This window comes from Dipodomys merriami, unplaced genomic scaffold (genome assembly GCF_024711535.1).
Source record: "Dipodomys merriami isolate MVZ:Mamm:240054 unplaced genomic scaffold, mDipMer1.0.p SCAF_114, whole genome shotgun sequence".
Lineage (NCBI taxonomy): Eukaryota > Metazoa > Chordata > Mammalia > Rodentia > Heteromyidae > Dipodomys > Dipodomys merriami.
Window position 1 is genome coordinate 3768385 of NW_027202427.1, and position 26411 is coordinate 3794795.

General features: G+C 62.7%; 1 protein-coding gene across 1 annotated transcript; it reads right to left on the reverse strand.

The window, feature by feature from the left end:
* Window positions 1–1159: 1159 nt before the first annotated feature.
* LOC138822749 (urocanate hydratase) lies at window positions 1160–20141 on the reverse strand. Its single transcript, XM_070015691.1, has 20 exons — window positions 19998–20141; window positions 18223–18353; window positions 17364–17457; window positions 16779–16838; window positions 16384–16512; window positions 16219–16280; window positions 15821–15887; window positions 15594–15737; window positions 14127–14215; window positions 13254–13316; window positions 12797–12976; window positions 12243–12340; window positions 10764–10836; window positions 9947–10068; window positions 8408–8478; window positions 5562–5660; window positions 4215–4314; window positions 3707–3788; window positions 2700–2799; window positions 1160–1695 (listed from the first exon to the last, which is right to left on the reverse strand). The coding sequence occupies exons 1-20, from the start codon at window positions 20121–20123 to the stop codon at window positions 1555–1557; spliced, it is 2031 nt and encodes a 676-aa protein (XP_069871792.1). The 5' UTR covers window positions 20124–20141; the 3' UTR covers window positions 1160–1554.
* Window positions 20142–26411: the final 6270 nt, after the last annotated feature.

Here is a 26411-nt window from a genome sequence, read left to right on the forward strand (position 1 = left end):
GCCGGGCTAGCGGACTGCGATGGCCTAGTGCTTGGTCTGGAGAGGACCGGCGTTCACACAGCGGGCGAGTGCGTGGCGGGGGCCGTGAGGCCGAGCCCCGCCGGGATTCCGGCGTCCCCGGGCCTGACGTCAGGCCGGCCGGGTCCCCTGCAGCCCGCCAGCTGCCCTGGCCCCCGGCCTTCGCGCCCGCCCCGCTCCCGGGTGGGATCCGGACTCCCTCCACCCCGTCTGCACGCGCGTCCCGCCCGCCCTGCCCCTCCGCCTGCGGGGGAGCCCGGGCCCCCGTCACGAGGGGAAGCAGCCAGGGGCTAAAGGGAACTGATGTGTGAAGTCCCTGGACACCCCGGCGGGTGGCGGTGCTGGGGGTGGCGCTCAGTGGGGGTAGTGTTCAGTGGGGGATTAGCGTTTACTGGGGGTACCATTCAGTGGGGGGTGGCACTTAGTGGGGGGTGGCGCTCAGTGGGCGGTGGCGTTTGGTGGGGACAGTTTCCCCTCGGGAAGGGGAAGGTCTGGCGCGGGTCCTGGGGACGGCGCAGCCTGTGCATGTGTCCACTGCCGCTGGAGAGTGGTCACGGTGGACAACTTCATGTTGTGTTTTTTACCACGACGATCTTGGAGGGCGATGTGGACAGTCCCCCTCAGAGGTAGAGGTTCTGAGTGGTGGGGTGCTCCCTGGAGCCTCCTGTGGCCCCTGGTAAGGATGAAGACCCACAGTCCTCTCTCGGTGGGGACTCCGGTATTAACTCTTGTACAGATTAGGAAACTGAGGCCCAGAGCCCGTGCCCCCAGGCACCCTGGCCAGCAGGGTTGGGAGAACACGAAGGACTGTCTGGCTCCACACTTACTTTCTAACTTAGAAAAATCTTTAAGCAAGAAACACATTGGGATTCCAAAAGGAAGGTTCTGGCCCCTATGCCTGGAAGAGAGCTCCCAAAAGGCAGCCGCATCTCCAACGGGAGGAGATGGGAAGTGGAGGAGGGGCAGTGGCCGGTCCCTGGCCCCTGGTGTGCCTGCCTTCCCTTTGCTTCTGCTTGCTGTGCCAGGCACTGAGTCCCAGAGGCCGCCCAGCCTCCACTGGAACGTGCGGTTTCTCCTCATGACTGCCTCAGGTGTTTTGTTATGATAGCGCAGAGCTGACCAGTACAGCCACTCCACTCTATTGTTGGGCTCCAAATGTTTTATTCGAGGCTTCCAGTCTCACTAAGAGAGACTAAAATCTGCAAACGGGGTCACAGGTCGCTCAGGACAGGAAAGCAGTAGCCCCCCTGGCACTGCACCCCCCTTCAGCCCCCAGCCCCTCCCTCTCCTCGCTCAGGCCTGGCTCCACGTGAGGTCGAGGCTCCCCCTGGATTGGGCCCTGCTGTAGCAAGTCCTCTGCATGGCTGGCTGGAGACCTCGGCCCTGCACAGAGCGGGCTAGCAGTGCACCCTGTCCAGGCACTCTGAGGGCCATGGAAATGTGTGTGTAGAGGCCAGAGGTGTGCTGTGGCTAGCAGGCTGAGGATGGCTGAGGGGAGAGGGGCAAGGAGGAGGGCGAGGAGGACCCCGCTTCCTCTCAGGGCTGCAGGGCCCGCTGGAGCAGGCGCTCATCGGCCACCTGGTGCGGGAGAGTCACCACCAAACCGCTGTTCTCCCTCATGGTCTGACAGATAATGTCATAGGCCTTTGAGTTCCCAGACCAGCAGCGCCGGGCCACCTGGGGGAGGGGGAGTGCAGCGGCTGGGGTCAGTACCACCACGGGTTTCACCCCAGACTCCCTGTCCTCTGCCCTCGGGCACAGGGGCCTCCTCTCTGTGTGCCCATCCTTTCTCAACCTTCCCTGATGCAACCTGTTCTTGATCTAGAACTGGCCACTGACCCCTTCATAATCTCCACTGATGACCCAGCCTCCATCTGGGCTCCTGGCTAGGAACTGGGGTCACCTGAAGCCCTTCCCTCTCTGCCCTCAAGAATCAACCTTCAAAATGCCTCTCTGGCCTGTCCCTCCCCATCCCTCCCCTCCATCTAGTCCTTCTAGATGGTGGTCTTGGCACCTCACCCCTGCTGCCCTTCTCCATGCCTTCTCCATCTCAGCAGCATCTCGGACCCTTCTAGAACCAAAGCCCAGCGCAGTTCCCTGACTCCCAGCCTCTGTGGGAGGCTCTGCGGCTGGGGTAGGGGCCTGGCCAGAGTCCCATCCAGTCTCACGCTCACCACAGTCCCCACCCAGCGTCACACCGCCTGCACTGGCCCCCGGCCCCACGTCCCTCCTGTTTACCCCTGCCTGACCTGTGACCTCTGGCTGAGCTGCCCATGCTGTTATCCTAGAGGATACCCCAGGATGCTGCCCACAGCCTGGTTGCGGGTGCTTTCCCACAGGCCTCCGGTGGGGAGGGCTGGGGTGCCCTCGGTGGTGGAGCCCACCTGGCATCCCCCCAAAACAGCAGGACAGACAAGCCTTAAAAGTGAGACCCAGCGGACCATGGAGAACCCCGTGGAGAACCAGAAAGAGCAGCGCTGGGCAAGGGTGGGGGGAGGGGCTGGGGCCAGCCGCGGGGTTGCCACGTAGGGACAGCAGGAGGCCCAAAGGAGTCTGGAACCTACTGGGCGTGACTCGGGTGGGGAGGGTAGGGGGAGGGTGTGGAACCGCGGCCCAGGGCTGCCGTGAACAGGGACGGCCATGGAGGCTCAGCAGGAGCTGGAGCCGCCCGGGCGACTTACGCCATTGGAGACGTCCCAGCTGAGCATCATCCGGGCTTTCTCCTCGGCCTCAGGGGTCCCGTCCAGCACCAGGCCAAATCCCCCGTTGATCACCTCACCCCTGTACGAGGCAGACGGGATCCCAGGTCACACCTTTCCCCTACCACATACCCCGTGTGGTGGTGGCCTGGGGAGGCATCCAAGAGGGGCAGCCATGTCACGCCGGCCTCTGCGGCCCGCAGCGCGCATACCGGGGTGCATGGGCCTGGGGGGGTGGGAGCCTCCCAGCTCCAGCCCGAGGCCCGCACCAGGCTCCCTTCCCACCGCACTGTCTCTAAGGCCACCCAGTCCCGTTGCTTCTCCCCCTGACGTTGCCTGGGTGACCCATGTCCTGCTCGTCCCTCCCTTCTACTTGGTCCTTCCTACTACCTGACCTGTTTTCAGTGTTGCTCATTTTGTAATCAGTGCATTTCTGAGTGCCGCTGGCTCTCCAGCTGGCGTCCGGTCCGCGTGCTGTCTTTTCCTTCCTCTCTGAGCAGATGGGACTGGAGCCCCAGGGACATCCTTGCTAGCCTGCTTTCTGCACTTGCCCTGGCCCTTCTCCGTGAGTTGGGGCCTCATCCCCGCCGGGGCCTGTCTCGATCGGTGATCGGTTATGCTGCGTCCGGCCTGGGCCCCTGCTCAGGGTTCTGCCTTCGGGGACGTTCTGTCAGCACTGTGGGGGCCCTCAGCCTCTGGCTCCTCCCTGGGGGAACTGCTCCACCCCGAACCTCACCTCGAATGTGCGCCTGGACTCCTGTCTCTGACCTCACAGGCCTGTCCAGCTCTCCCGCTTCGGGTCCTGTCTGGACCATCCGTAGGGCTGGTTCTCGCCAGGAGGCCAGAGAGCCCTGCGCCCGGAGACTCCCGCACCCCTCCCTCCAGCCCTCCTGCCAGTGGGCTAGCTGCCATGGCCCCAGGCCCGGCCCTGCCCCCACGGAATCCCTAAGACTTCCTCCCCAGCCCGGCGCACCCTGGCAGCTCCTTACCAGCCCACACCTCCTCCGTTGTGAAGCGCCACCCAGGTGGCTCCCCGACAGGCATCTCCCACGAAGTTCTGCACAGCCATGTCTGCAGAGACAGGAGCCCACTACCCATAGTTTCCTGTGCCGGGCGGGCCCGGCACCACACTGCTCAGGACAGTGCAGCAGCCTGCGGAGGGGGGCAGGGCCTGGAGACTCCAGAGACGGGGACAGAAACAGACAGGAAACTCCAGAAACAGCAATGGCGTGTGCTAGAGAAACCCAGGCTGGAGCAGGGGAGCCGGCAGCCGTCCACAGCCCATCACCTCTTCCCCTGGTGAACTCTTCCACGCAGGGCACCAGCTAAGAGCACCCACAGGCAGAAGAGCGAAAGAGTGAGGCAGGCTGTGGTTCTGGGAGCTGCAGGAAGCCAGACACCACTTCCCTAAGCCTCGCAGGCAGGGATGATTGAAAAGGAAAGGTTCTGCTTGACTCCATTAGAGAACCCAGGTCCCAGCATGGCTGCTCTCCTCACCTGCGCAGAAGGCAGAGCCGTCGTGGATGTTGGAGGTCTCCCGGAAGGGGCTGTCGGTGCCGCTCACGTCGTGATGGTCGCGGCTCAGGACGACCGGCGCCTGCAGGTGGGGCAGTGTCCGTCAGCCGGCGTCCACCGGGGCTGCCCAGCAGGGGCGGGGGGCAAGGGGCCTGCTTCAGGAGCCAGGCAGAGTCTGCTCTTGAAAACAGACCCCTCCCGAAGAAACAGCCACTTCTGCTGTCCCCCGGAGCTACGAACACTCCCTTGAGCCCTCCAGTGCCGGTGCGCTGCGCCAGTGCCGGTGCGCTGCGCCCTGTCCACGCGCCGCCTCCACACCCCTCATCCCAACAGCACGGCTACCACACCCCTTCCAACCACGAAAACTGACACACAGCAAGGCTGGGGACTTGATCTGCAGCACACAGCTTGTTAACAGGCAAGCAGAGATGTAACCCCACACACGCTGTACCAGAACTGGGCTTCTCGCTGGCCCGCGAGCCTGTGTGGTGAGAGCAGGGGCTGGCAGAGAGCCCGGGGAGGGGGAAGGCTGGTGGGCATGGCTGTGTGGCCTGGGGCCCCTCTCTGGGCCTTGGTCATTGCCTTTTTGTGTTGAGAGTCTCTGAGGACAGAGACATCACATGGGAGAAGCAGACACGCTGAGTCTGACAGTGAACGTTGTAGGTGCTTCTGAACAGAGAGGTGGCAGCTAGTGAGCGCGGTGTGGCCCGAGCCTCTGAGACAGAAGGGCAGGGTGGCTGTGCCTGGCAGGCCACGCAGGGTCCCGTGCCCCTCAGTAGCAGGGAAGTGTGCCATAGATTGGAAAGGTAACTAAAAAGATCTGGGTGACATGGCTTTGTAGAGACACCGCATTTCATCCTCATACCCACGCACTGAGGTTCTAATACAATCCTCTCACAGATAGGGAAACTGAGGCTTGGAGCAGATAGCTGACCTGCCCAAAGTTACTGAGAAAGCAACACTGGTATGACCTTACTATGACCCACACTCAGAGACTGGGGGTGAGGAGTTCACTGCCAGCCCCTCCCCGCCTCCTTCCCTTCCTTCTCTCAGGGCTGCTGTCCCCCCTCACTTCCCAAGCAGGGGCTGGGTCCCAGCCTGGCTCATCTCTGAGTCCCTCTGCCCATCTGCTCCACAGAGGCTGAGGCTCTTCTGTTTCCCTGAGGCCGGGGGCACCCAGGGGAAGGCAAAGGCTCCCTGGACACCAGGCTACTGAGGCCAGGGAGGGTGGGCTGGTTGATAGGGCAGAGGCTCAGGTGGGGGGCCCTCAGGGCCAGGCCTGGGTGATGAGCAGCAGCTGGGGAGAGGCCACAGGCAAGGACACGTCACCTTGATCGCCCCACTGGCGATGGCCTGGTTAATGGCCACAGCAATGGCCACACGGCCCTTCTGGTCTGAGTACAGGATCCTGGCCTGGGAGCCCACCACCTGCGGAAGGAAGGGGGGCTGTTGGTGATGTGGGGGTGTTACGCAGGGGGCCCCAAGGCCCTGTGTGCGACCTGATGGCCAGTCCAGTTGTGTAGCCATGCAACATGGCTGAGACACTGATAACAAAGACAGGCATGGGGTCTGAGTCACGTTAGCGAGAGTTCTGCCCCGCCTCCTTGTGGGGACCACAGCGGGAGCTTCTGCCCAGCCCAGCTGCGACACAGAAGGTGGGGCGCGGTGCTGCTGGAGGACTTCAGCGGGCCAACCACACAGGCCTGGGGTGCAGGACAGAGGACGTTCCCAAGGCTCTTCCAGGAGAACCCCTAGGAAGAGGGTCCTGGGGGCCACAGGCTGGTCTGTGTGGACCAGAGCGGGTACTGTGTGTGGACCACACTGGCCGTCTGTGGGCTGGACATGCAGCACACCCCAGCCTCCAGACTTGCCAGTTGCCACACAGCTGGCCTCCTCTGTCCATGTGTTTCAATTGCAGGCCTACTTCGTTTGCACCTGTGGCAACACGTCTTTTTTTGGGTAATCCACAGGTGTAAAATCACTGCTGCTGGGCTGCTCAAATTCCCTGGGTCCAAGCTGGGCGCTGGTGGCTCATGCCTGTCATCCTAACTACTCAGGAGGCTGAGATCTGAGGATCGAGGTTCAAAGCCAGCCTGGGCAGGAAAGTCCATGAGACTCTTATCTCCAATAAACCACTCAAAAACTGGAAGTAGTGCTGTGGCTCAAGTGGTAGAGCGCTCGCCTTGAGCTGAAGACAAGCGCAAGGACAGTGCCCAGGCCCAGAGTTCAAGCCCCACGACCAACAACAACAACAAAAAAATTCCCTGGGTCCAGACTAGAAAAGTGCTGATATAAAATTGCTAGATTTAAGCTGGGTGTCGTGGGCTGTGGCTCAAGTGGTAGAGCACTAGCCTTGAACACAAAGAGGCTCAGAGAGACAGCGCCCAAGCCCTGAATTCAAGCCCCAGGACTGGGTAAAAGAAAAAAAAATGGCCAAGTTTATCTGGGTGCTGTGGCTCACGTCTGTGATCCTAGCTACTCAGGAGGCTGAGATCTTCAGTATCTTGTTCCCAAGCCAGACTAGGGAGAAATGCTTACAAGATTCCATGTCCAAAACAAGTACAGAAAGCAGGGCAGGAGAGGTGTGGCTAAAGTGGTAGAGCACCAGTCAAGCCAAGTTCAAGGTACTGACTTCAGACCCCAGTAACTACCACCCACTTACTGCCTCAGAGCTCACCTCCTCTTCCTCCTCCCCCCTCCTCTTCACTGGAGATTGAACTGAAGGTCTCACACAGGCAAGGCAAGCACTCTAACATTGGACCCCCCCTCCTCCACCCTTCCGATTGCATTTTGCTCCTGAGACAGGCCTTGCTGACGTCCCCTCCCACCACACCCTCTGGAGAGGCTGGGACTGCAGGCCTGCACCATCAAGCACAGTTTCCCAGTTGTTTCTTTTTTGGTAAAATGCAGATTACATAGAACCGATCATCTTGGCCGTTTTCAGTGCCCAGCTTGATGGCATTTAATAAGTTCATAATACAGTGCAACTGTCTAACCATCACTTCTAGAACTTTTTTTTTTTTTGGGGGGGGGTCCAGTCGTGGGGCCTGAACTCTGGGCCTAGGCGCTGTCCCTCAGCTCTTCAGCTCAAGGCTAGCGCTCTACCACTTGAGCCACAGTGCCACTTCCGGCTTTTTTCTTTTTGCTTATTTGGTGCTGAGGAATTGAACCCAGGGCCTCTGGCATGCAAGGCAAGCGCTCTACCACTGAGCCACCTTCCCAGCTTCTAGAACTTTTTAATCTTCCCTGAACTGACATTCTGTCTGCAGGTCTCCTCCTGCAGCTCGTCAGCCCTGTGAGCGCACGCGTGCTCACGCTGCTGCTCTAGGGAACCACTTGTCCTTTCCGCCGGCCCATTGCCCTGGGCAACAGCAGGCCTCCCAGGCCCCTTCCTTGTTAAGGCCAAACAGCAGTGGGCCCTAAACAAGACCACGTCTGGTATACCCCTCTGCAGAGACCACTCTGGCCGTTCCATTCACATGGACATTGGATTGTTTTGCATGTTAGCTGTGGTGAACGCTGCTGATAAAAACACGTGCACAACGTGCGTGTTGGAGATCTCACTCCCTGTTCACAGAGCTGAAAACCCTAGTGGGTGTATGATCTTCCCTGCCTTTTTCTTTGGTGCCAGTCCTAGAGCTTGAACTCAGGGCCTGGGCATCATCCCTGAGCTGCTTTTCTTTTGCTCAAGGCTAGCACTCTACCACTTGGGCCACAGCTCCACTTCCAGATTTTGGGCAGTTCACTGGAGATAAGAGTCTCATGGACTTTCCTGCCCAGGTTGGCTTTGAACTACGATTCTCAGATCTCAGCCTCCTGTGGCTAGGATGACAGGCGTGAGCCACTGGCACCGGCTCATGGGTTCTGTCTGTGACTTTGGAGGACCCCTGCACTGTCGTGCACAGCCGGAGCCCCTGCCAGCTGTCCGGGCTCGGGCTTCTCCAGGCTGCCCCGTTCAGGGCAGGGCGGACTCCTTTCTCCAGCTCTTGGGGAGGTGACAGTGCCTCTCCTAGATGGCCGGCTGGGGTGCCATCAAGTCACACAGTCCAGGTCTGCAGCCCTCAGGACACGATGCCCAGAGGCCCAAAGCAGAACGGCACCCCCAGGCCGGCTTGGGAGAGCCCCCAGCCCTGGGTGCTGCCTCCCAGACCCGCCCACCCAGGCCCCGCCCTCACCAGCTGGTGCTTGGCGGCCTCTTGGATCCAGCGGATGTTGTCCAGGTACTGCAGCTTCACAGACTCCTTCACTGCAGGCAGAAGGAAGAGAGAGCCTCGGGCATCCGCTCCCGAGGGGCTGCTGGAGCCAGGCTCGGGGCCCACCCCACCCACCTTCCCACCAAGGTCCCTAGCTCCGGAAGGCAGCATACTGATGGCAGGGATTACTGCGTGGACCACTGCCTGATACCTTTCCCCCGTGCATGCCAGACATGGTACAAGGAGCTTCGACAGCAGTTGGCCATGAGGAAATGGGGGTGGTGGGGAAACGGAACCAAAAGCTCCCAAGAAGGTGATGGTCAGGGTGAGTCCTAATTCTGAGGTGCAGGCTCCACAGAGCTGTATGGGAACAGCGCTGGGCAGCGGGCACAGCCAGTGCGATGGCCCTGAGGTGGGAATAAGCTTGATCCATCTGAGGGTGAGGGACAGGGTGGCAGCATGGCGGGAGGAGCCTGCAGGAGCCAGCTCTGAGAACAGACCGGTAACTTACTAGAAGTCACGTGAGTCAGTGGCTAGCACTGCGATTGCTAAAACCATCCTTCAATAAACTTACACCTAAAAACTTCCTGCTTCTCCGTGCCTGTGGCTTCGCTGCCCTTGGCTGAATCTACGCTCCCGAGGTTACCTCAGCCTCATGGAGCCACCTCGGAATGGCTGCTCCGACAGCATGAACCCCGGGCCCCAGGCCCATCACAGCCCAAGGGCAGCTGTGCTGGGAACACCCAGGCTGCGGTCACTGGCAGGTGTGACTGCTGGACACTGGGCACTGGCACGGCCCCACAGGAGCCTGGGAAGTGTGGGTACCTAGAAGCCTTGAGGGGGCCTGCGTGGGGCAGCTCGGTTGGAAGTGCTGCTGACAGGCATGAAACAAGGCCGGTGTTCTGGCGCCCCCAGGGGCTGGGGGCAGGGCAGGCCAGAGAAGGCTGCAGTGGGTCAAGGGCTGCCCAGCCAGCCCTGGCTGGCCGTGACCGCTAAGCCGCCTGAGCCCCAGGCTCCCTGGCTTCAGTCACCTCCAGAGGCTCCTGGAGTTTGGATCTGAAATGTTCCCAGAAGAACTGAGTGCTGGGAATTGGAGGTGGTGGCAGCCTTGAGAGGCAGAGTCTAATGAAAGGCAGGGAGGGCCTGGGGGGGCTCTCCACGGGGGGTCGGGACCCTGCCCTTCCTCTCCCTTGCCAGCCACTAGCTCTACCCCAGACTTGCGCCGTGATGCACAGGCATGTCATCGGCCCACTACAGACGGAAGCCTTGAAACTCCTCAGCCAAAGGGAGGGTGGAAAGCTGACTGGCAAGGTGGCCGCCTGCCCTGACTAGCAACCTCAAGAGCCGTGTGAGGCAGGGCGTGGACAGGGCTTCCCTGGCTCAGGACCCTCGAGCAGAATCTTGCTGGCTGCCTTTGTGTCTCACTCACAAATGCCGGCGGGGCCTGGGGTCCTGGCAGAATTTGCACTGGCTGCAAGCTGCCCTGCAGGGGGGACCCCGGGAGCCCGCCGTCCACCTTACCTCCACCCGCGATGACCCTCTCCAGCACAGAAGTGGCCAGCCGGTCGGTGACGGCCAGGTCTTGGGGGTCCCCCGATGTGCACACCCAGCGGAAAGGCCCGAACCCCCGGGAGAATATGTCCCTGTGGGGACAGGCTGCTCAGCTGGGCTGCTAGGCCACAGCTCGCGCCTGGGGCTGGAACGGCGCGGGGTCCGCCCTCAGAAGGAACGGGGCAGTTTCTGGGGCCCCTCAGCTCTCCCTGTCCCCCTGCAGGAGCAGGCAGCGGGGACAGGGACAAGAAGACATCTTGTCAACTGCTGTCACTTCAAGATGAACAGTCGACCTGCCCGGGTGGCCGGTGAAGGAGGCTTGCTTTCCAGGCAGTCCAGCTTGGGTGATGCGGCAACCAGGAACAGAAGGACTCGGCCACCGGGGCCTCCCAGGGGCCTCCCAGCTTCTACGCCCGGGCCTGGCTGGGCGCATGCCTCAGGCCCGCCCCCCGCAGCGTTCTCTCCCCAGGGAGCCCAGCTGCCTGCGCCCTGGGCCGGAATCCGCCTCGACCCCGGCAGCTGTGAGCAGGTGCGCTGTGACCTCCTCGCCACCTCCCCGCTTGGGTCCCCTCTGCGCCCAATCGGCCTGCACCCAAGGCTGGTCTCGCGGCCCCGCCCCCGCCGCAGGGCACGTCGGGTAATCAGGCGCGAGGTGCCGCCCGAGGCCTGCGCTGCTCTCTGGGGACGCGGCCTGTCCCCGCTGCGCCCCGCGCCCCTCGCTCCGGGCCTTCGAGGATCCGGGCACGTGGCTCTGCGGCGGGCCGGTGCTTGAGGCCGCCCCACTCACCCCATGATGTGCTGGACGTAGGACGGGTAGCGGAACTCCATCTTGCCGGCGCCCTTCTTCTCCACGTCCGCTCCTGCGCGGAATCGCGGGGCTGAGCCGGCGGAGGCTGGGCGGGCCGCGGGGCCTTTGGAGCACGAAGCCCCGGGCACGGCCTGCCGTCGCCGGGCGGGCGCCCCGGAGAGGCTGGGGAGGGCCCGGGACCCGGGCCGACGCGCCGTGCCAGCCCGGCGAGGGGACGCCGCCCGCTCAGCCCGGAGAGTCCCACCCCGGGATCGCGCCGCCCACTACAGCACGGGGAAGCCGAGGCCGAGAGCCCGGCGCCCAGGCCCCACCCTCTGCGAGACCCCTGGCTGAGCTGCCAGATGAAGCCGCAGGAGGGCAGCCGCCAAGCCTGCACCCGTCCCCAGTCCCGAGCACCCCCAGTCCTGAGCACCCCCGCCCCCTCCCCAGTCCCGAGCCCCCGCCCCCTCCCCAGTCCAGAGCCCCCCCACCCCCTCCCCAGTCCTGAGCACCCCCACTCCCCCACCCCCTCCCCAGTCCAGAGCCCCCGCCCCCTCCCCAGTCCTGAGCACCCCCACTCCCCCACCCCCTCCCCAGTCCAGAGCCCCCGCCCCCTCCCCAGTCCAGAGCCCCCCTCCCCAGTCCTGAGCACCCCCACTCCCCCACCCCCTCCCCAGTCCCGAGCCCCCGCCCCCTCCCCAGTCCAGAGCCCCCCCACCCCAGTCCAGAGCCCCCCTGCCCCCTCCCCAGTCCAGAGGGCCCGCCCCCTCCCCAGTCCCGAGCACCCCCAGTCCTGAGCACCCCCGCCCCCTCCCCAGTCCCGAGCCCCCGCCCCCTCCCCAGTCCAGAGCCCCCCACCCCCTCCCCAGTCCTGAGCACCCCCACTCCCCCACCCCCTCCCCAGTCCAGAGCCCCCGCCCCCTCCCCAGTCCAGAGCCCCCCTCCCCAGTCCTGAGCACCCCCACTCCCCCACCCCCTCCCCAGTCCCGAGCCCCCGCCCCCTCCCCAGTCCAGAGCCCCCCCACCCCAGTCCAGAGCCCCCCTGCCCCCTCCCCAGTCCAGAGGGCCCGCCCCCTCCCCAGTCCCGAGCACCCCGCCCCTGCCCCAGTCCAGAGGCCCCCCGCCCCTGCCCCAGTCCAGAGGCCCCCCGCCCCTCCCCAGTCCAGAGCCCCCCCACCCCCTCCCCAGTCCAGAGCCCCCGCCCCCTCCCCAGTCCAGAGCCCCCCACCCCCTCCCCAGTCCAGAGGCCCCCCACCCCCTCCCCAGTCCTGAGCACCCCCACTCCCCCGCCCCCTCCCCAGTCCAGAGCCCCCGCCCCCTCCCCAGTCCTGAGCACCCCCACTCCCCCGCCCCCTCCCCAGTCCCGAGCCCCTGCCCCCTCCCCAGTCCAGAGCCCCCCCACCCCCTCCCCAGTCCAGAGCCCCCCTGCCCCCTCCCCAGTCCAGAGCCCTCCCCGCCCCCACCCCAGCCCCCCCTCACCTGCTCTCTGTGCCTCCAAGAGGAAGGCATTGCCATAGTCCCAAAAGAAGAACTTCTCCCTGGCCAGCCTGTTGATGGCGTCCACGTGCCTCCTCAGGCTGCGGGACGGCGTCCGGTCAGCTCAGCTGGGCCTCACGGCTGCTCCGTCCAGGCCAGAAAGCCGTGCCAGGCCCGCTGTGCCCTGTGCCCTACCCGCGTGCCTGGAACGGCCCTGCCACGGTCATCTGTGTAACCGTGTGTGCCCTCCATGGCCGGTCACCTGCTTGCTGAGTCAGCCAACTGCAGGTCAGCACCCGCGCCTCCCTAGCACTGACAGCAGGCTGAGGATTTTGGTGACTCCTGTCCACTGGGCCCCCCCCCACCCCAGGAACCTCGGCTCAGTGATGACGAGCCCCCCCCCCCGCCCCTCCACACAGCCAGCCTTGTGAGAACCAGGTGCCAGGCCACCCAGGCCCCGTGGCCACCCCAAGGCCGAGCCCAGGCCCTGCGGCTGCCCTGAGGCCCTGCAGCCCACCCCAGGGCCCTCGCCCACCCCGGGCCCTCGCCCGCCCCACCTCTCCTGCACCAGGCGCTTGAAGGCAGCCGGGTTGGAGGCCATGAGGCTCTGGGCCTCTGAGAAGCTGAGCTGCACGGGGTAGTAGCCGCCGTTGAACGGGTTGTGACAGGACGTCTGGTCTGACCCCAGATCCACCAGCAGCTCCCCGGTCGTGTCCAGTTCATGGACCAGCCGCTCCCTGGGGGCAGCAGCAAGACGCTCAGCGCAGGGCAGGCCGAGAGCCGGGGGTGCCGGCTCCTGGTGGTCGGCGCCCATTTTCCCACCCTTGGGCCCGCTTTCCCGTGGACGGGGCCTGTGTGGCACGGTAGGCCTTGCAGGATGCCAGCCGTCCACAGTGGGATAGAACCAGGCTTGGGGCTTGCGTCTTGGGAGATCCGGGCTGGCGCTGAGAACTCTGCTTTGGGAATCTGCCTACATGGGGGTCCCCAAGACCACCAACCCCCACCACCACCTACCAGAGATCCACTACGTTGCCATGGTAGCCAAGGCTGAGAACCTCCTTGTTTTTTCTTGCTACCCTAGAAGGACATGGGAACAAAACAGATGGCCATCACGTGTCCACAGCCGCCTGCACCGGCTGCCCCCACCACGCCCGGGCAGTGCAACGCTGGCAAACCAACAGATTCTGGAGCCCAAGAGGGGCTGTGGGTGAGCATGGGGCCCGCCAGCTGCCATAGTGTGCCCAGGACGCAGAAGAGGAGACACTCGCATGGAATAGTCTAGCTGGGACTCCGTGGTGGGGCCGGTCGCCCCTCTCCAGGGGATCGGGGAATTGCAGCCATGGCTGCTGCGAGTGGAACTGGGCCTCCGGAGGGCTCCCTGGGGGCAGGGGCTCCGGAGGGCTCCCAGAAGGCCAACAGTATTTGGGAAAATAGAAAGGCAGGAAACGCGAGCACTTTTGCCGCACAGAAGGTGGGAGGAAGCGCGGCCTTGCAGGGACAGCATCGCACCGTGGGGAGCAGGCCGTGCACTGGCGGCCCCTGGGCTGAGAAGGCACACCCCTGCGGCCGACCTTCCCAGACAGGTGAGCAGGTGGACACGGCCACAGTGGGAAACAGGTCACACACGCTTCCCTAAACTGTGGCCAGCAAGACACGGGCCCCAACCCACCAGAGCCACCAAAGGAGCAAACGCCACAGCCTCCCGCACGCCAGCAGTAATGGTGAGAAACGGAACTCAGAAAGCCAGCTCCTGTGGCCAGCTCCCCGGCAAGGCCGCCTCGCGCACGGGAGTGTGCCCGCCTGCAGCCAGTGTCAGGTCCTGGACAGTCCCGCTCCCTGCCCCTTCCCACGCAGGCGTGGCTGCTCCGAGCAGAGCGGGCACTGTACCTGAGCCTGGCAATGCAGTGGTCCAGGCTGTCCGTCACTTCCATCAGCCAGCCTTGCTGGTGGCGTTTTACAAGCGCAGCTTTGTCAACCTGGGCCAGGAGACATAAGGCCGCCTGTCACCCATTTCACCGCCACGGAGACCACAGAGACCACCGCACTGCGGGCAGTCCCAGCAGGCGCTGCAGGACGCCTGGGCCACCCCCTGGCCATCCGTTCAGGGTGACACTGCGCTCAGCCCCCGGAGATGAATCACCTTCAAACAGTCACCTGCCCGTGACTCCCCTCCCCCCCTTTGTGGACAGGACCTCTGTCTGACCCACGACTGACCAATGAGCACGGGTTTCTGAGACACAACTTCCCAGCGGAAGTAATCCTAGCTGACACTTCCCTTCTCACTTTTTTTCCTGACTTGAATGTGGAAGAGTTGCTGGAGCTAAGCAGCTGTTTTGTATCCATGAGGAGAATCTAGAGATGTTGCCCCTGATAGTACTGAGCTTCAGAACCAACATCATCACTGCTGGTGAAACAAGAAAAAGAAAGTGCTATGGACAGAAGCTGCTGTGTTACCCCGTGTTAAATCTCAGCGCAGGCTCTCTGATCCTGTGGAGAACTACTATGATGATGATGAATGGGACCTGCTGTGTTACCCCATGCTAAATCTCAGCGCAGGCTCTCTGGCCATGTGGAGCACCATTAATATCATTATTATTACAGGACAGGAGTTTGGAGTCAGGGCCTGGTGCTTGCTAGACGAGCACTCTAGCACTCGGGCCTCATCTCCGGTCCCTTCGTGATCTTCTGTGGGTCTTTCCTGTTGTCCGCAGCCCAGTCAGTGCTGTGCGGGATGTAATGAGCGTCACTGGACGCCACGCCTCACCATTCCCTACTCTCCTTCCCCTTCCTCCCCGGTCACCCACCGTTGTCGTGAGTGCCAGAGCCCTGGGGTGGCCTCCGCCGCTGGCCTGCCTCCCGCTCCTGACTGAGCTGTTCACACTCCATCCCCACCCGGACCCCGGTCTGGAGGGGCCCAGGGAAGCAGTGTCCATGAGCAGACACTCGTGGCTGTGTGGATGCTGGGTCAAGGGCCCTGAGCAGGGAGGTCAAGGGGCACGGAGCAGGGAGGTCAAGGGGCACGGAGCAGGGAGGTCAAGGGGCACGGAGCAGGGAGGTCAAGGGGCACGGAGCAGGGAGGTCAAGGGGCACGGAGCAGGGAGGTCAAGGGGCACAGAGCAGGGAGGTCAAGAGGCATGGAGCAGGTGGAAGTCTGTGCTGGCAGGGCCTGGGGTCTACCCAGTGAGGGGGGCAAGGCTTTGTGGGAAAGGCCCTGAGAGAAGGGAAGGGAGGGGTGTGAGCAACTCCAGGAGGGAGGGAGGGAGGGAGGGAAGGAAAGACAGGGAAAGGAGGGAGGGAGGGAGGGGAGGAAAGAAAGTGAAGGGAGGGAGGGAGGGAGGGAGGCCTCCCGCTCACCTCTGCTATCACCCCGATGCAGCCCACAATGACAGCCGCTTTGGCTTGCGCGCCACTCATTCCGCCAAGGCCGGAGGTGACGAAGACCTTGCCAGCCAAGTCCTCCACCCCCAGGTACCGACGCCCGGCGTTCAGCACTGTGAGCTGAGACGGGGAGGCCAGGGCTCAAGTTCAGCTTGCACGCTCACCTCGCAGGCCCACCCCACTTCTGGGGGCCCCTCTCTCACCACGGTGCCGTGGACGATCCCCTGGGGGCCGATGTAGCAGTAGCTGCCCGCCGTCATCTGCCCGTACCTGAGCACAGTGAGGGCTGAGCGGTGCCAGGCCTGGCTGCCCCACACGACCTCCCCACTACCCAAGAGAACCCAGGGGTTCACCTGTGACTATGTCTGAGCTAGCTCATCATGCAATCTCGGAAGAAATACAGAACCCCGATTTTATGTTCTTTTGCATACATGTCCGTAACACGTACTACAGGAAACCTCTAGAACATGTAAGGAAGACATGGCCGTGCTATGTCTGCAGTGGCCTGTTTTTGGAGGACTGTGTAAGAGTGCGGAGCTGAGGGCGGCAGGCGTGGTGATGGATGGAAGGCCGCGCTAGCCAGCCGCACGCAGCAACTTACATGGTGACGCCCAGGGCAAAGAGCTTCTCGTATTCTGTCCTGGAGGAGTAGTTGGGAATGACCTGGGAAAGGAACAGACAATGGGGGCCCAGAGACAGCGTCCTCCCTCCTCCCCCCTCCTGCAGCCCAGCCCCCACCCAGGCGGCATTGCCCCCCCACACCTACCATGCCGTTGGTGATGACCAGCCTCGGGGCGCCAGGGCTGCTGGGGAAGAGGCCCAGTGGGTGTCCACTGTACATGACCAGGGTTTGTTCCTCTGTCATCTTCGACAAGTAGGACATGGTGAGCCAGAACTGCAGGGAGGCACCGCGCAGGGCCATGTAAGTGTCAGGGGCACTCAGGGACTCCCAGACCACCGAGGGCCCGTGGCACTCAGGGACTCCCAGACCACCCAGGGCCCATGGCCCGGCCCCTCGGGTCACCTGTCCCCCCGGGGCTCCCGGAGTGGAGTCTTCAGTTATAGCTGAGATGCCCCCAACAGCTCCATGCCCCAGGGGCAGAGCGGGGAACTCCAGGCCTCCCCAGGCCGGGGAGGAGGTGGGATCCCAGGTGCACATACCTGAGCCCAGTTGCTGAACACCTGCCCGTTTCCTCCATAGGTCACGAGTTCCTGTGGAAACTGGAGGAGATGTGGGTCTGAGATGGGGCGGGGCGGGGGCGGGGCAGTGCACTGGGCGGGGCCTATCCTCTAGCCGCACCAGACGGGCAGGAGTGGGGCTAGGAGGAGCCACTGTGGGAACTCAGTGTGGGATCCATGGCATCCAATATGGCAGTCTTGGGCCATGGGGGGCCTTGGAGTGATGCTCCTATGTGAAAGACACTGCAATTTCAGAGACTTAGTATGAAAAGAATATAACACACTTTGCCAGCCATACTTTATTAAGTGTTAAAACAACAGAAGGCTTGGGACCTATTGGGATAAATGAAACATAGTAACTGTTTCTTTTTGTTCTTTCTTTCGGCTCTTGTAAATTGGAGTTACAGAGGCATTTACAGCCCTGGCTTTGAGACTCTGGGGAGCTAGGAGAAGGGCTGGGACCGCCCTGGGTTAACCTCGTAGCCTCGGGAGGATCTCTAATTACACGAAATGCTTTAAAGCCTTACCTATGTGTCCTGTGCTGTCTCTACTGGGCAGTGCTGTTACCTGGGCCACAGCGGGGTCCAAGTTGTTCATGATCATGTGCATGATGGCGGCCGCGGCCTTGGTCCGGCAGGGGTACTGGTTGAGGGGGTAGGCCCTGCAAGAGCCAGAGGAGGGCCGGCACCAGGCGTGAGCAAGCGAGGCACCCGCTCCTTCCTGCCTGGCCACGGCCCAGTCTGTGAGAGCCGGCACACAGCCCTCCCTCGGGGCCCCGCCTGGGGGTGCGCATGCGTGAGTGTGAGGCGTGCCCCCGTGGGGTCTGTCCCCCAGGGCCGCCCCTCTGCCCTGGGTGATCTGAGTTCCCACAACCCACCCTATCCAACCTCCTCCCGTCTTAACCAGAACTCTGAGGGAGAAAGCCGCAGGAGCTGACGCCCCAGGCAGTGTCCTACGTTCCTCCATTCACTCATCCAACACTGCTGGGCACCGGAGGTGCTCCGAGCAGGAGCTGAGGAGAGCGAGGGGCGTGGCCAGCTCTGGCCGGCGGGACCCGGCTCCCGGGACGCCCCAGCGCAGGCTCCAGCCTCCGCAGAGCCGTGGGCTGGCATTCCCGGGCGAGGCCAGCCCGCCACGTCCTGTGGAGGCTGCTGTGCCGGGCTGAGACGCCGCCCTGCTGCCCGGCCTCCGGCCATGGGCAAGACCCCGCTTCCCAACAGGGTTTGTACGCAGTTGGCTCCCCCGTTGCCCAGGATGAGGGGCCGGCCAGGGCGGCTCAGCTGACAGGTCCCCATCTCCTGGTCAGGACAGGGGTGCAGGCAGCTCCAGCCCCCCAGCACACGGATGCCACCCAGCCCCTCTCCTCACCCACCAGGACCTCCCGTCCCGTGTGGCCCTGGCTGTGACCCCCGCAGCCCCGACTCACTTCATCTCCATGCTGGGGCAGAGCCGGTACATGTAGATGTGCCCGTACAGGCGCAGCTCCTGGGCGAACTCGGGGGCCAGCAGCTCCTGGGCGCCAGGGGGGAAGTAGCGCAGGGCATTCCGCAGCGCCAGCTGGGGGGGAGGGGGCGAGTGGGTGGTGGGAGGCGGCGGCCCAGGCGCCACGCAGGGCCTGACAGCCCCCATGATGGGTCTGAAATCTGTCGGTGTGCTCAGAGACCTCCTGGCTCTCATCAGCCCGCGCCCCGCACCACCCCTCCGCGGGGAGCCTTCCTTCATCCCTGCCACCTCCTTCCACAGAGGCCGGCCAGCTCCTCTCTCTTCTGGCTCATCATTGGCCCAAGCCTGCCCAGGGACCAAGTCGCTTGTCCCCAAGGAAGGACTGGATGGCGCAGGGGCTTCAGGGCCGGGGCAGGTTGGGCAGGGGAGGTGCAGATGCCTAGGATGGTGGGTAGAGTGTGGCGCGCACGTTCCACCTGCCTGGTGCCCAGCTTGGGAAGTGATATGGCCTGGGGCAACACCCACCACCCCGCCGGTGCGGGAGTCACAACAGTGCCCCACCACATCCCCATCTGAACCACAAGGTGCCCCACAGCCCGTCCGAGGCCCTGGAACCCGGAGGCTGGCCCCTCCCAGGGGGCTTCCCGGAGGGGATGCAGGAAGCATCTCCAGCCCGCTTTTCCTGGATCACGCAGTGGGCCCAAGTCCCCTTTGTCATGTAGGGGTCCTTGTTAAGAGGAAGGCAGCAGGGAGCCGGAGAGACATGAGGTGCTAGGCCCAGTCCGGCGTGGGGCTGCGTCAGCGTGAAGATGCTGAATTTCTGGCTCTGAAGACAGGAGAGCTGGGGAAGTAGGCGGCTGTCCAGAGCTTGCTTGGTGCACTCGCAGGCTCTGCCTGACTCCCTTTCCCCCTGCAGGCTGGGCCCAGGCGCCCGGGTGGCTCAGCCGCAGTGAGATGACGCTTAGAGGAGCGTGAGGCATGCCGCCTCTCACAATGGCCACCTGCTCCAACCTGGCTCTGCCCGCGTCCCTGCTCTCCAGGGAGTCTCTCAACCATCACCGAAATGTGCGGTGCATGTTAGTTTTCATCTTTGTTGTTGTTGTTGTTGGTTGTGGGGCCTGAACTTTGGGCCTGGGTGCTACCTTCAGCTCTTCAGCTCAAGGTGAGCGCTCTACCACTTGAGCCACAGAGCCACTTCCCATTTTCTGGTGGTTCATTGGAGATAAGAGTCTCACAGACTTTCCTGCCTGGGCTGGGTTTGAATCTCAATCCCCAGATCTCAGCCTCCTGAGTCACTAAGATGACTCATTCTTCATCTTTACAAGGTAATTTCCTTATTTGTGGAAAGGCATGGCAACAGGTAGATAAAGAGCACAGAAGGGAACATTCGAGACACTCTGAGCAGTTTGTATTGGCTAGGAAGTCGGGGCGGCTGATGGTCCCTCCCGGCCACAGGGTCTGGGGCCAGGCCAAGTGCACATTTACCCGTCTGGGTGGCAGCCACTTCACACCCCGCCTGCTCCTCCCACAGTGCCACCAGGTACGGGCCGGTGACCTTGATCCCATGTCCTCAGCTGTCCATGGGGACCACAGCTCCAAACCCCAGGGCTGCCCTGGCTGGCCCCTAAGGATGACCAGCCTGGCATGGCGTGGACGTGGGCGCCCCTGCTCTGAGTTCCTGGAGGCAGGGGGCGCAGGAAGGAGGCCGCCCACCCAGACCACCCCAAGAGCTGGGGAAGACCAGGACGGATGCATTACCTGTTCCTCCTCAGGGCTGAGCCCGGGGGTCCTGACTGGGGCGTGGGGCACCCCAGGCCGGCGGCCCCGGTTCTCGGGGAGGGGCTGCAGGGGCAGGCCAGAGCACAGCTCTTGGAGGCTGGACATCTCTCTCTGTAGATTCGGAGGCAGAGACCAGCGGTGCGGGGGCGCTGGCAGCCAACAGGGTGGGACCAGCGGGGCCCACCCCAGCCCCTCCCCCAGCCCCTTATTGGGCCCAGGAAGGGCACAGGGGCGGGTCTTCCCACCCCGGATGGCTGGCAGCCAGGTGTCCTGACCGGGGGAAGGGCAGCCCGGGCTGGGGAGATGGCTGCATGGGCCTCCCGTGCCCTTCAAATGGGGTGGCCTTGAGGGACTTCCTCTTTGGGGGGCAGGTGGGCTCTGAGGCCGGGGTTCGCTCTGGCAGTCTCGATGGGGGGTTACACCAGCCGGCAGGACTGGAACGTGTGTCCCGGTGGCCCTGAACAGGCAGGACCTCTCCCCTAGCCAGTGTCCTGTGAAGGCCTCTTCCCTGCCCATGAGGGTGGTGCGCTGGCGGGGGCCTGTGGGGAGCCCTCCTCACAGACCCAGGCCAAGCCGGTCTCGCTCCCGCCAGGAATCCCAGGGCCCCCGCAGCCGCCCCAGCCTGCGCTGCTCGGCTCCTGGCCAGCCCGGCGGCCTTTGCCCGTCCAGCCGCAGGCAGGGGTGGGGGTGGGGGCAGCCAGTGGCGGGTGCAGGTGCAGTGACCCCGCACAGGGACTGGGCCGGAAGGTGAAGTGCTCGCCCTTCCCAGTGCAGTGCCAGGGGGGCCCCCTTCCCGTCAGCCCCGAGGTGCTGGGGGGGTCCCCCCTTCCCATCAGCCCCAAGGTGCTGGGGGCCCCCTTCCCATCAGCCCCGAGGTGCTGGGGGGTCCCCCCTTCCCATCAGCCCCGAGGTGCTGGGGGGGTCCCCCTACCCATCAGCCCCAAGGTGCTGGGGGCCCCCTTCCCATCAGCCCCGAGGTGCTGGGGGCCCCCTTCCCATCAGCCCCGAGGTGCTGGGGGCCCCCCTTCCCATCAGCCCCGAGGTGCTGGGGTCCCCCCTTCCATCAGCCCCAAGGTGCTGGGGGGTCTCACTCCTTCCCATCAGCCCCGAGGTACTGGGGGGCCCCCTTCCCATCAGCCCCAAGGTGCTGGGGGCCCCTTCCCATCAGCCCACTTCACAAGCCTCGGATGACACCAGTGCAGAGCTCTGGGCACAGGTGGGCTCTGTGGGGTGGGAGGGGCGGGGCCTTGTTCCAGGAGGTGGCCTCACCCCTTCCCACCCCTCACCCCTGCCCTGGCCTTTGACTGCCACCTATCTTCTTTCTAACAGTTCTGTAAATGTAAGTGAAATGGTATCCTGGGTGCTGAGCTGTTCATTAGCAGATTAATGGAACCCGAGGAGGCAGAAGTGCAGGCCACAGCTATTGTGGTGTGTGTGTGTGTGTGTGCGTGTGCGTGTGCGTGTGCGCACTCATGTGTGTGTGTAAGAGCAACTCTCCTCTCACACTGGGGGCTGTGGTACCCCGCGGGGTGCTGCTTGGAAGGGCAGTCAGCAGAATCGCCTGCATTTCCGCTGCTCCTCCAGCCGCCGGGCTCTGGGGCACAGCTGACGGCGCCTCCTGGCACTCGGCCCAGCTGGGAGCAGACAGAGGCGGCAAGTCCTTCTGCAGCCCTCTGACCGGCCTCCTCCTTGGCCTAAGGACTCTCTAGTGGCCAGCAGCAGACGTTGCTGTTCCAAAGAGCCTGCTCTTCCACGGAGAGGCCGGGCTGAGAGGCCTGGAGAACTGTCCGGCCTGCCCCGCCTGCCCTGCCTGCCGCAGAAGCAGCCCTGGGCCAGGGCTGGGTGGATAACCCCAGGCTCCCTGAGTTCAAGGACCCGGCCCCTGTGGGGGAGGGGCCGGTGCTGGCCTAAGCCTCCTCCCCTGTGGGGGAGGGGCAGCCTGTGGTCCCCGCTTAATGGGGGTTCTCCCCAGGCCTCCTCAAGGGGAGGACTCCCCTTCCCCGTCCCTTCCTCTCCCCCCTCAAAGAGCGAGGAGAGCCGTAATTTGATCCATCAGAAACCAGAAAACTTTCTGTAAGTTCTCCTAGTTTCTTTTTCTTGGCAGTGTTGGAGTTTGAACTGAGGACCTTGTGTACATGCTAGGCACTTCAGCCATATCACAACCCTCTTTGCTTGCATGTCTTGAACAGGGTCTCATGTTTACGACTAGGCCAGCCTGGATCACCATCCTCTTATTTATGCTTCCTGCATAACCGGGATGACAGGTATATGCAATGCCACCTTGCCAAGCTGTTATTGTTTGAGATGGGGTTTTTTCCCTAGGCTGGTCTTGAACCATGGATCTTCCTGATCTCTGAACCCTTAGTAGCTATGTTATAGGCATGAACCATTGTGTTTGGCTGAACTTTCCTAATTAAGAACTGTTTACAACAAAGTAAAAAATGTAATATTGTTCAGAAGATTTATAGGCAATATTTATATCAACCGTGACGCTGTATTACAGTTTTCTAACATGTCCCTATTGGGGAAACTAGACAAAGGGTATATGGGCTTTCTCTGTATGATTCTTACATGAATCTAGTTGTCCTCAAATAAATTGTTTAATTAGCAAACAAGCCCACATTGCAGGGGCTCTCACAGAGGCCAAAGGTCCCCCACTCAGCTGGCCTCACGGCCAACTTCCTGTGGAGAGAGAGATCTAGCCACAGGCAAGTTCTGGGGGGCTGGGCCTCCTGTCCGTCTCTTACCCCTTCCCTCTCATCCACCCCAGGTCTCCTGCGTGTGGTTGGAAAACATGTCCTCGCGTCTTGGGCACATCTCCAGGGCATTTCTGGAACCAACACAACACGGTCCCAGGCCAGTCAGATATGGCGGCACAGCCCACCCCCGAGGCCTGTGCCTGAGGCTCCGAGGACATCGGCCTCCCACAGCAGCGTGAGCGGTCTGCGCGTGGGCATCCCACGCCAGCTTCCTCACCGAGCCCCGGGCGAGACGCCTGCAGCCACCTCCCTCCCCAGGTCCTGACCCACAGAGCCGAGAGCACAATGCACATGGTTTTGTTCAGCGACTCAGCAATACCACTAGTCACGTCCGTGCCCTCAGGCCTTTGCCATGGTGGCTCCTGGGCCGGAACCGTGTGTTCCCCAGAGAGCAGCGGCCTCCTCTCCCTCTGCACTCCGAGGTCACCTCCATCCTGCAGCACCCCCCATCCCTTGAACACACTTTCTCCCTCCATGGTGACATGACACACGCTATGTAGCTTTGACTCCTGTTGCCTTTGCCTCAGCTAGAACCCCAGCCCCTGGGGCAAGGATGGAGTCAGCCTTGTTTGCCCTCCTGGAGCTTCTGGAGCTCCGAGCTCCATGCAAAGCAGGTGTTGGGTCAGCTGGCAAACAAATGGATGTGAGTCCCTGCAAGAGGGTAGAGAATCATCTCAACTAGCTACTGAGGCTCTGGGCTATAGTTAGGCATCACACATCCTACCCCAACCCCGAGACTTTCCTGGTGGGTCTCCAGGGACTCTGTCTCCAGGGCTATCAGTGGAAGAGACTGGGCTGAAATGCTGTTTGCAATTCTGGTCACCAAGTGGCAGCCTAGAAGGCCAAGACACAGAAAAGTAAGGGACTGAGCTGGCTCAGGAATGCGGGTCTGGGGAGACTTGGGGTAGCCAGAGGATGCAGATGGCAGCCCCTGGCCAGGCTGGGGGCAGCCCAGGTCCTGCCCCCACCGCGAGAGAACTGCTGCGGCCAGGCAGGCAGTCTTAAAGGCAGATGACTATGATTTGCTTAGTATTTTCCCTCAAATACATTTTTAAAACTCTTTTTTTTGTGCTAATACTGTCCTTGAGCTTTTTTGTTCAAGGCTAGAACTCTACTACTTGAGCCACAGCTCCACTTCTGACTTTTTTGGTGTTTCATTGGAGATAGGAGTCTCATGGACTTTACTGTCTGGGCTTTGAACTAGGTCCTCCTGAGTAGCTGTAATCTCTAGGGTTACAGGTGTGAGCCACTGGTGTCCAGCAAAACACATCTTTCAAAACATAGTTGTGTACTAGGAAGAAATTGTGAGATAAAATTAGTTTCATCAGGCAGTAACTATAAAATGAATTACTGATATCCTCGAGCTCCAGACTGTTGCAAACATCCTGTGGGTTATTTAATCACCACACTGTGAGGTTTAGGGTTACCCCACCTCACAGAGGACTGGGTGTAGGGGGTTAGGCGACTCTCAACCTCATACAGCAGGTAGGGGGCACTGGCAGGGTTTGGTGGCCACATTTTCCAAGAGCAGTTAAAAAAAGAGCTCAGAGCAATACCTTACATCACACACTCACTGCTAAGTGCTGGTTCAAACCCACAGCCCTGTGTACTTGTAGGGTCCCAAATGACTAACTTCTGGGCTGGGGCCTAGCTGGCTGTGCTTATGCTTTTGCTGTTGATGATGGTGATGGTGGCTCACTGACACTCAACCACCACACCAGACCCCAATCCTTCCTTTATGTTCCAAAGCCTGGTCTCTACTCTCACTGTCCCTTGCTCCTCTCCTCCATGGTCTTCTGTAAGTCCTGAGTGCCTGCCTGGTGCCCGCAGCTGCGGCTGAGATGAGGCCACAGCAGGTCTGGTGCTCAGAGGTCCCGCCTGAGACCCCTCTCCCGTGTGAGCTGGGATTTGGGCAGGATGCTGAGGCTGCAGGGTGGACCTGCGTCCCAAGCTTAGGCTGCGGTGGGAATCCAGGAGTTTGTACAGGGGTTGCTGCCTGGGCTCCTGGTCTCCCCAGAGAAGGCGTTGGGCCCCCAGACTTAAGGCAGTCAAAAGACACCGGGAGGTGTCCGCTCCGTTCTGTTCCGGTGGCCAGAGACAGTGCTCCTTGGCCTCGGGTGGAAGCAAATTCCAGGGGGTGGACCCTCACCCGAGAGGGGCCCCGACCTGGTCTCCACCCAGCAAGCGGGGCTCTGCCAGCTGGGGCATGGTGTGAGAAGCAGGTGCACCCACGCCCGCCCCCGCTGCTGGCAGGGCTTGGCTGGCTTCTCCCTGGGCACCGGGGCAGGGAGCGCAGTGGAAAACGTCCAATCCCTGTGACTATTCATGGAAGCTGTTATCGTAGACAGCCTATTTAGTGTTCATTTCTCCTTTAAAGAAGCTGAGCTGTGAGGGCAGCGATTTGTGCCCTCACTGACAGCAGTTAGACCTTTCCTGCTGCCTCCAGCGGAGGACTGAGGCCCGGCGTCCCCACCGGTGTATGCCCTCACCGCGGCCCGGCCTCCCCGAACCTCCAGAGACCCCCGAGGAGGCTGCGCGGCAACCACAGCTGCTCGCTGCAGAGCGCAGCTCGGGCTCTGGAAGGCACCGTCCCAGCCGCGGCTCTGCTCTGCCCTTTCCAGCACCACCCACCGCAGGCCGCCCGGAGGACCCTGCCGCCATTGCCACCCCGGCCAGAGGGGGCGCACTTCCCCTGGGGCGAGGAAGGTCCAGCAGAGGACCTGTGATTGGTGCAGCCACAGCTCTTCATTTGCATGGAGGGCTGCTGTGATTGGTGCAGACACAGCACTTCATTTGCATGGAGGGCTGCTGTGATTGGTGCAGACACCCTTGCCACGCCCTCCTGGTGGTGTAGGCGGGTTAAAAGGCTTCTCTTGCCCACTTCAGGTGGTAACAGAGGTGGGGGAAGTGGACGGGTGGAGGTGGCAGCTCAAGTTTTAGATGATTCTCCAGGATAGAGATGGCGGGAGAGGGAGGCAGAGCCGAGGAGGGTGGAGAGATAAGAAAGGTCCTAAAGAGCCAGAGCTGGGGTGCCTGGGCCTGGCTGGGGCTCCGGGGATGCTGCCCAGCAGCCGTCCCGCGGGGTCGGAGCCCAGCGGGGCTGAGGGGCTCGGGGGCGGCGACGGCCTGCGTCTGCCCTGCTCAGAAGTCCAACACGGCTCCGGTGATTTGCCAAGCTGCTGTGAGCCCCGAGCGCCGGACCGCCACCCCGAGGGCCTGTCGGGCTGCTGCAGCCTGGAGCGGCCCCGGCCCTCGGGGTGCGCAGAGCCTCTGGGTCGCAGTCCTGACTTGGGGCCTTGGGTGCTGCCTAGGGACCAGGGCTTCGAGGCTGGAAGCGCTTCTAGCTACTCAGGATTCTCTTCTGAGCAGGACCCCAGCCAGGGGTAACAGGAGGGGCCGGTGGGCCAACCTCTGGGTCCCTTGCCCTTCGTCCTCTGCGCTGGGGGCCCGAGCAAGGCAGGTGGGGGCGTGGCCTGTGGCGGGGGCGGGGCCTCGGGGCGGGGCCTGGCCCGGCACCCCTGCTGGCCCAGGCCCGGTGCGCCCTTCCCGCCCGCGGCTCGCAGGAGCAGCATGGGGAGACGCTGCTACGGGAGGCGGCGCGCGCTGGCGGCCGCGTGTCTGTGCACCACGCTCC

What these genes read in the sequence shown, in the direction of transcription:
- LOC138822749 (XM_070015691.1), bottom strand. Translation starts at nt 20,123, where the DNA reads ATGTCCAGCCTCCAAGAGCTGTGCTCTGGCCTGCCCCTGCAGCCCCTC. An exon ending in TGTTCAGCAACTGGGCTCAG is followed by an intron (nt 16,513 to 16,778) that starts GTATGTGCACCT and finishes GCCTCCCTGCAG; the next exon opens with TTCTGGCTCACCATGTCCTA. An exon ending in CTTGGAGGCACAGAGAGCAG is followed by an intron (nt 10,837 to 12,242) that starts GTGAGGGGGGGC and finishes GATTCCGCGCAG; the next exon opens with GAGCGGACGTGGAGAAGAAG.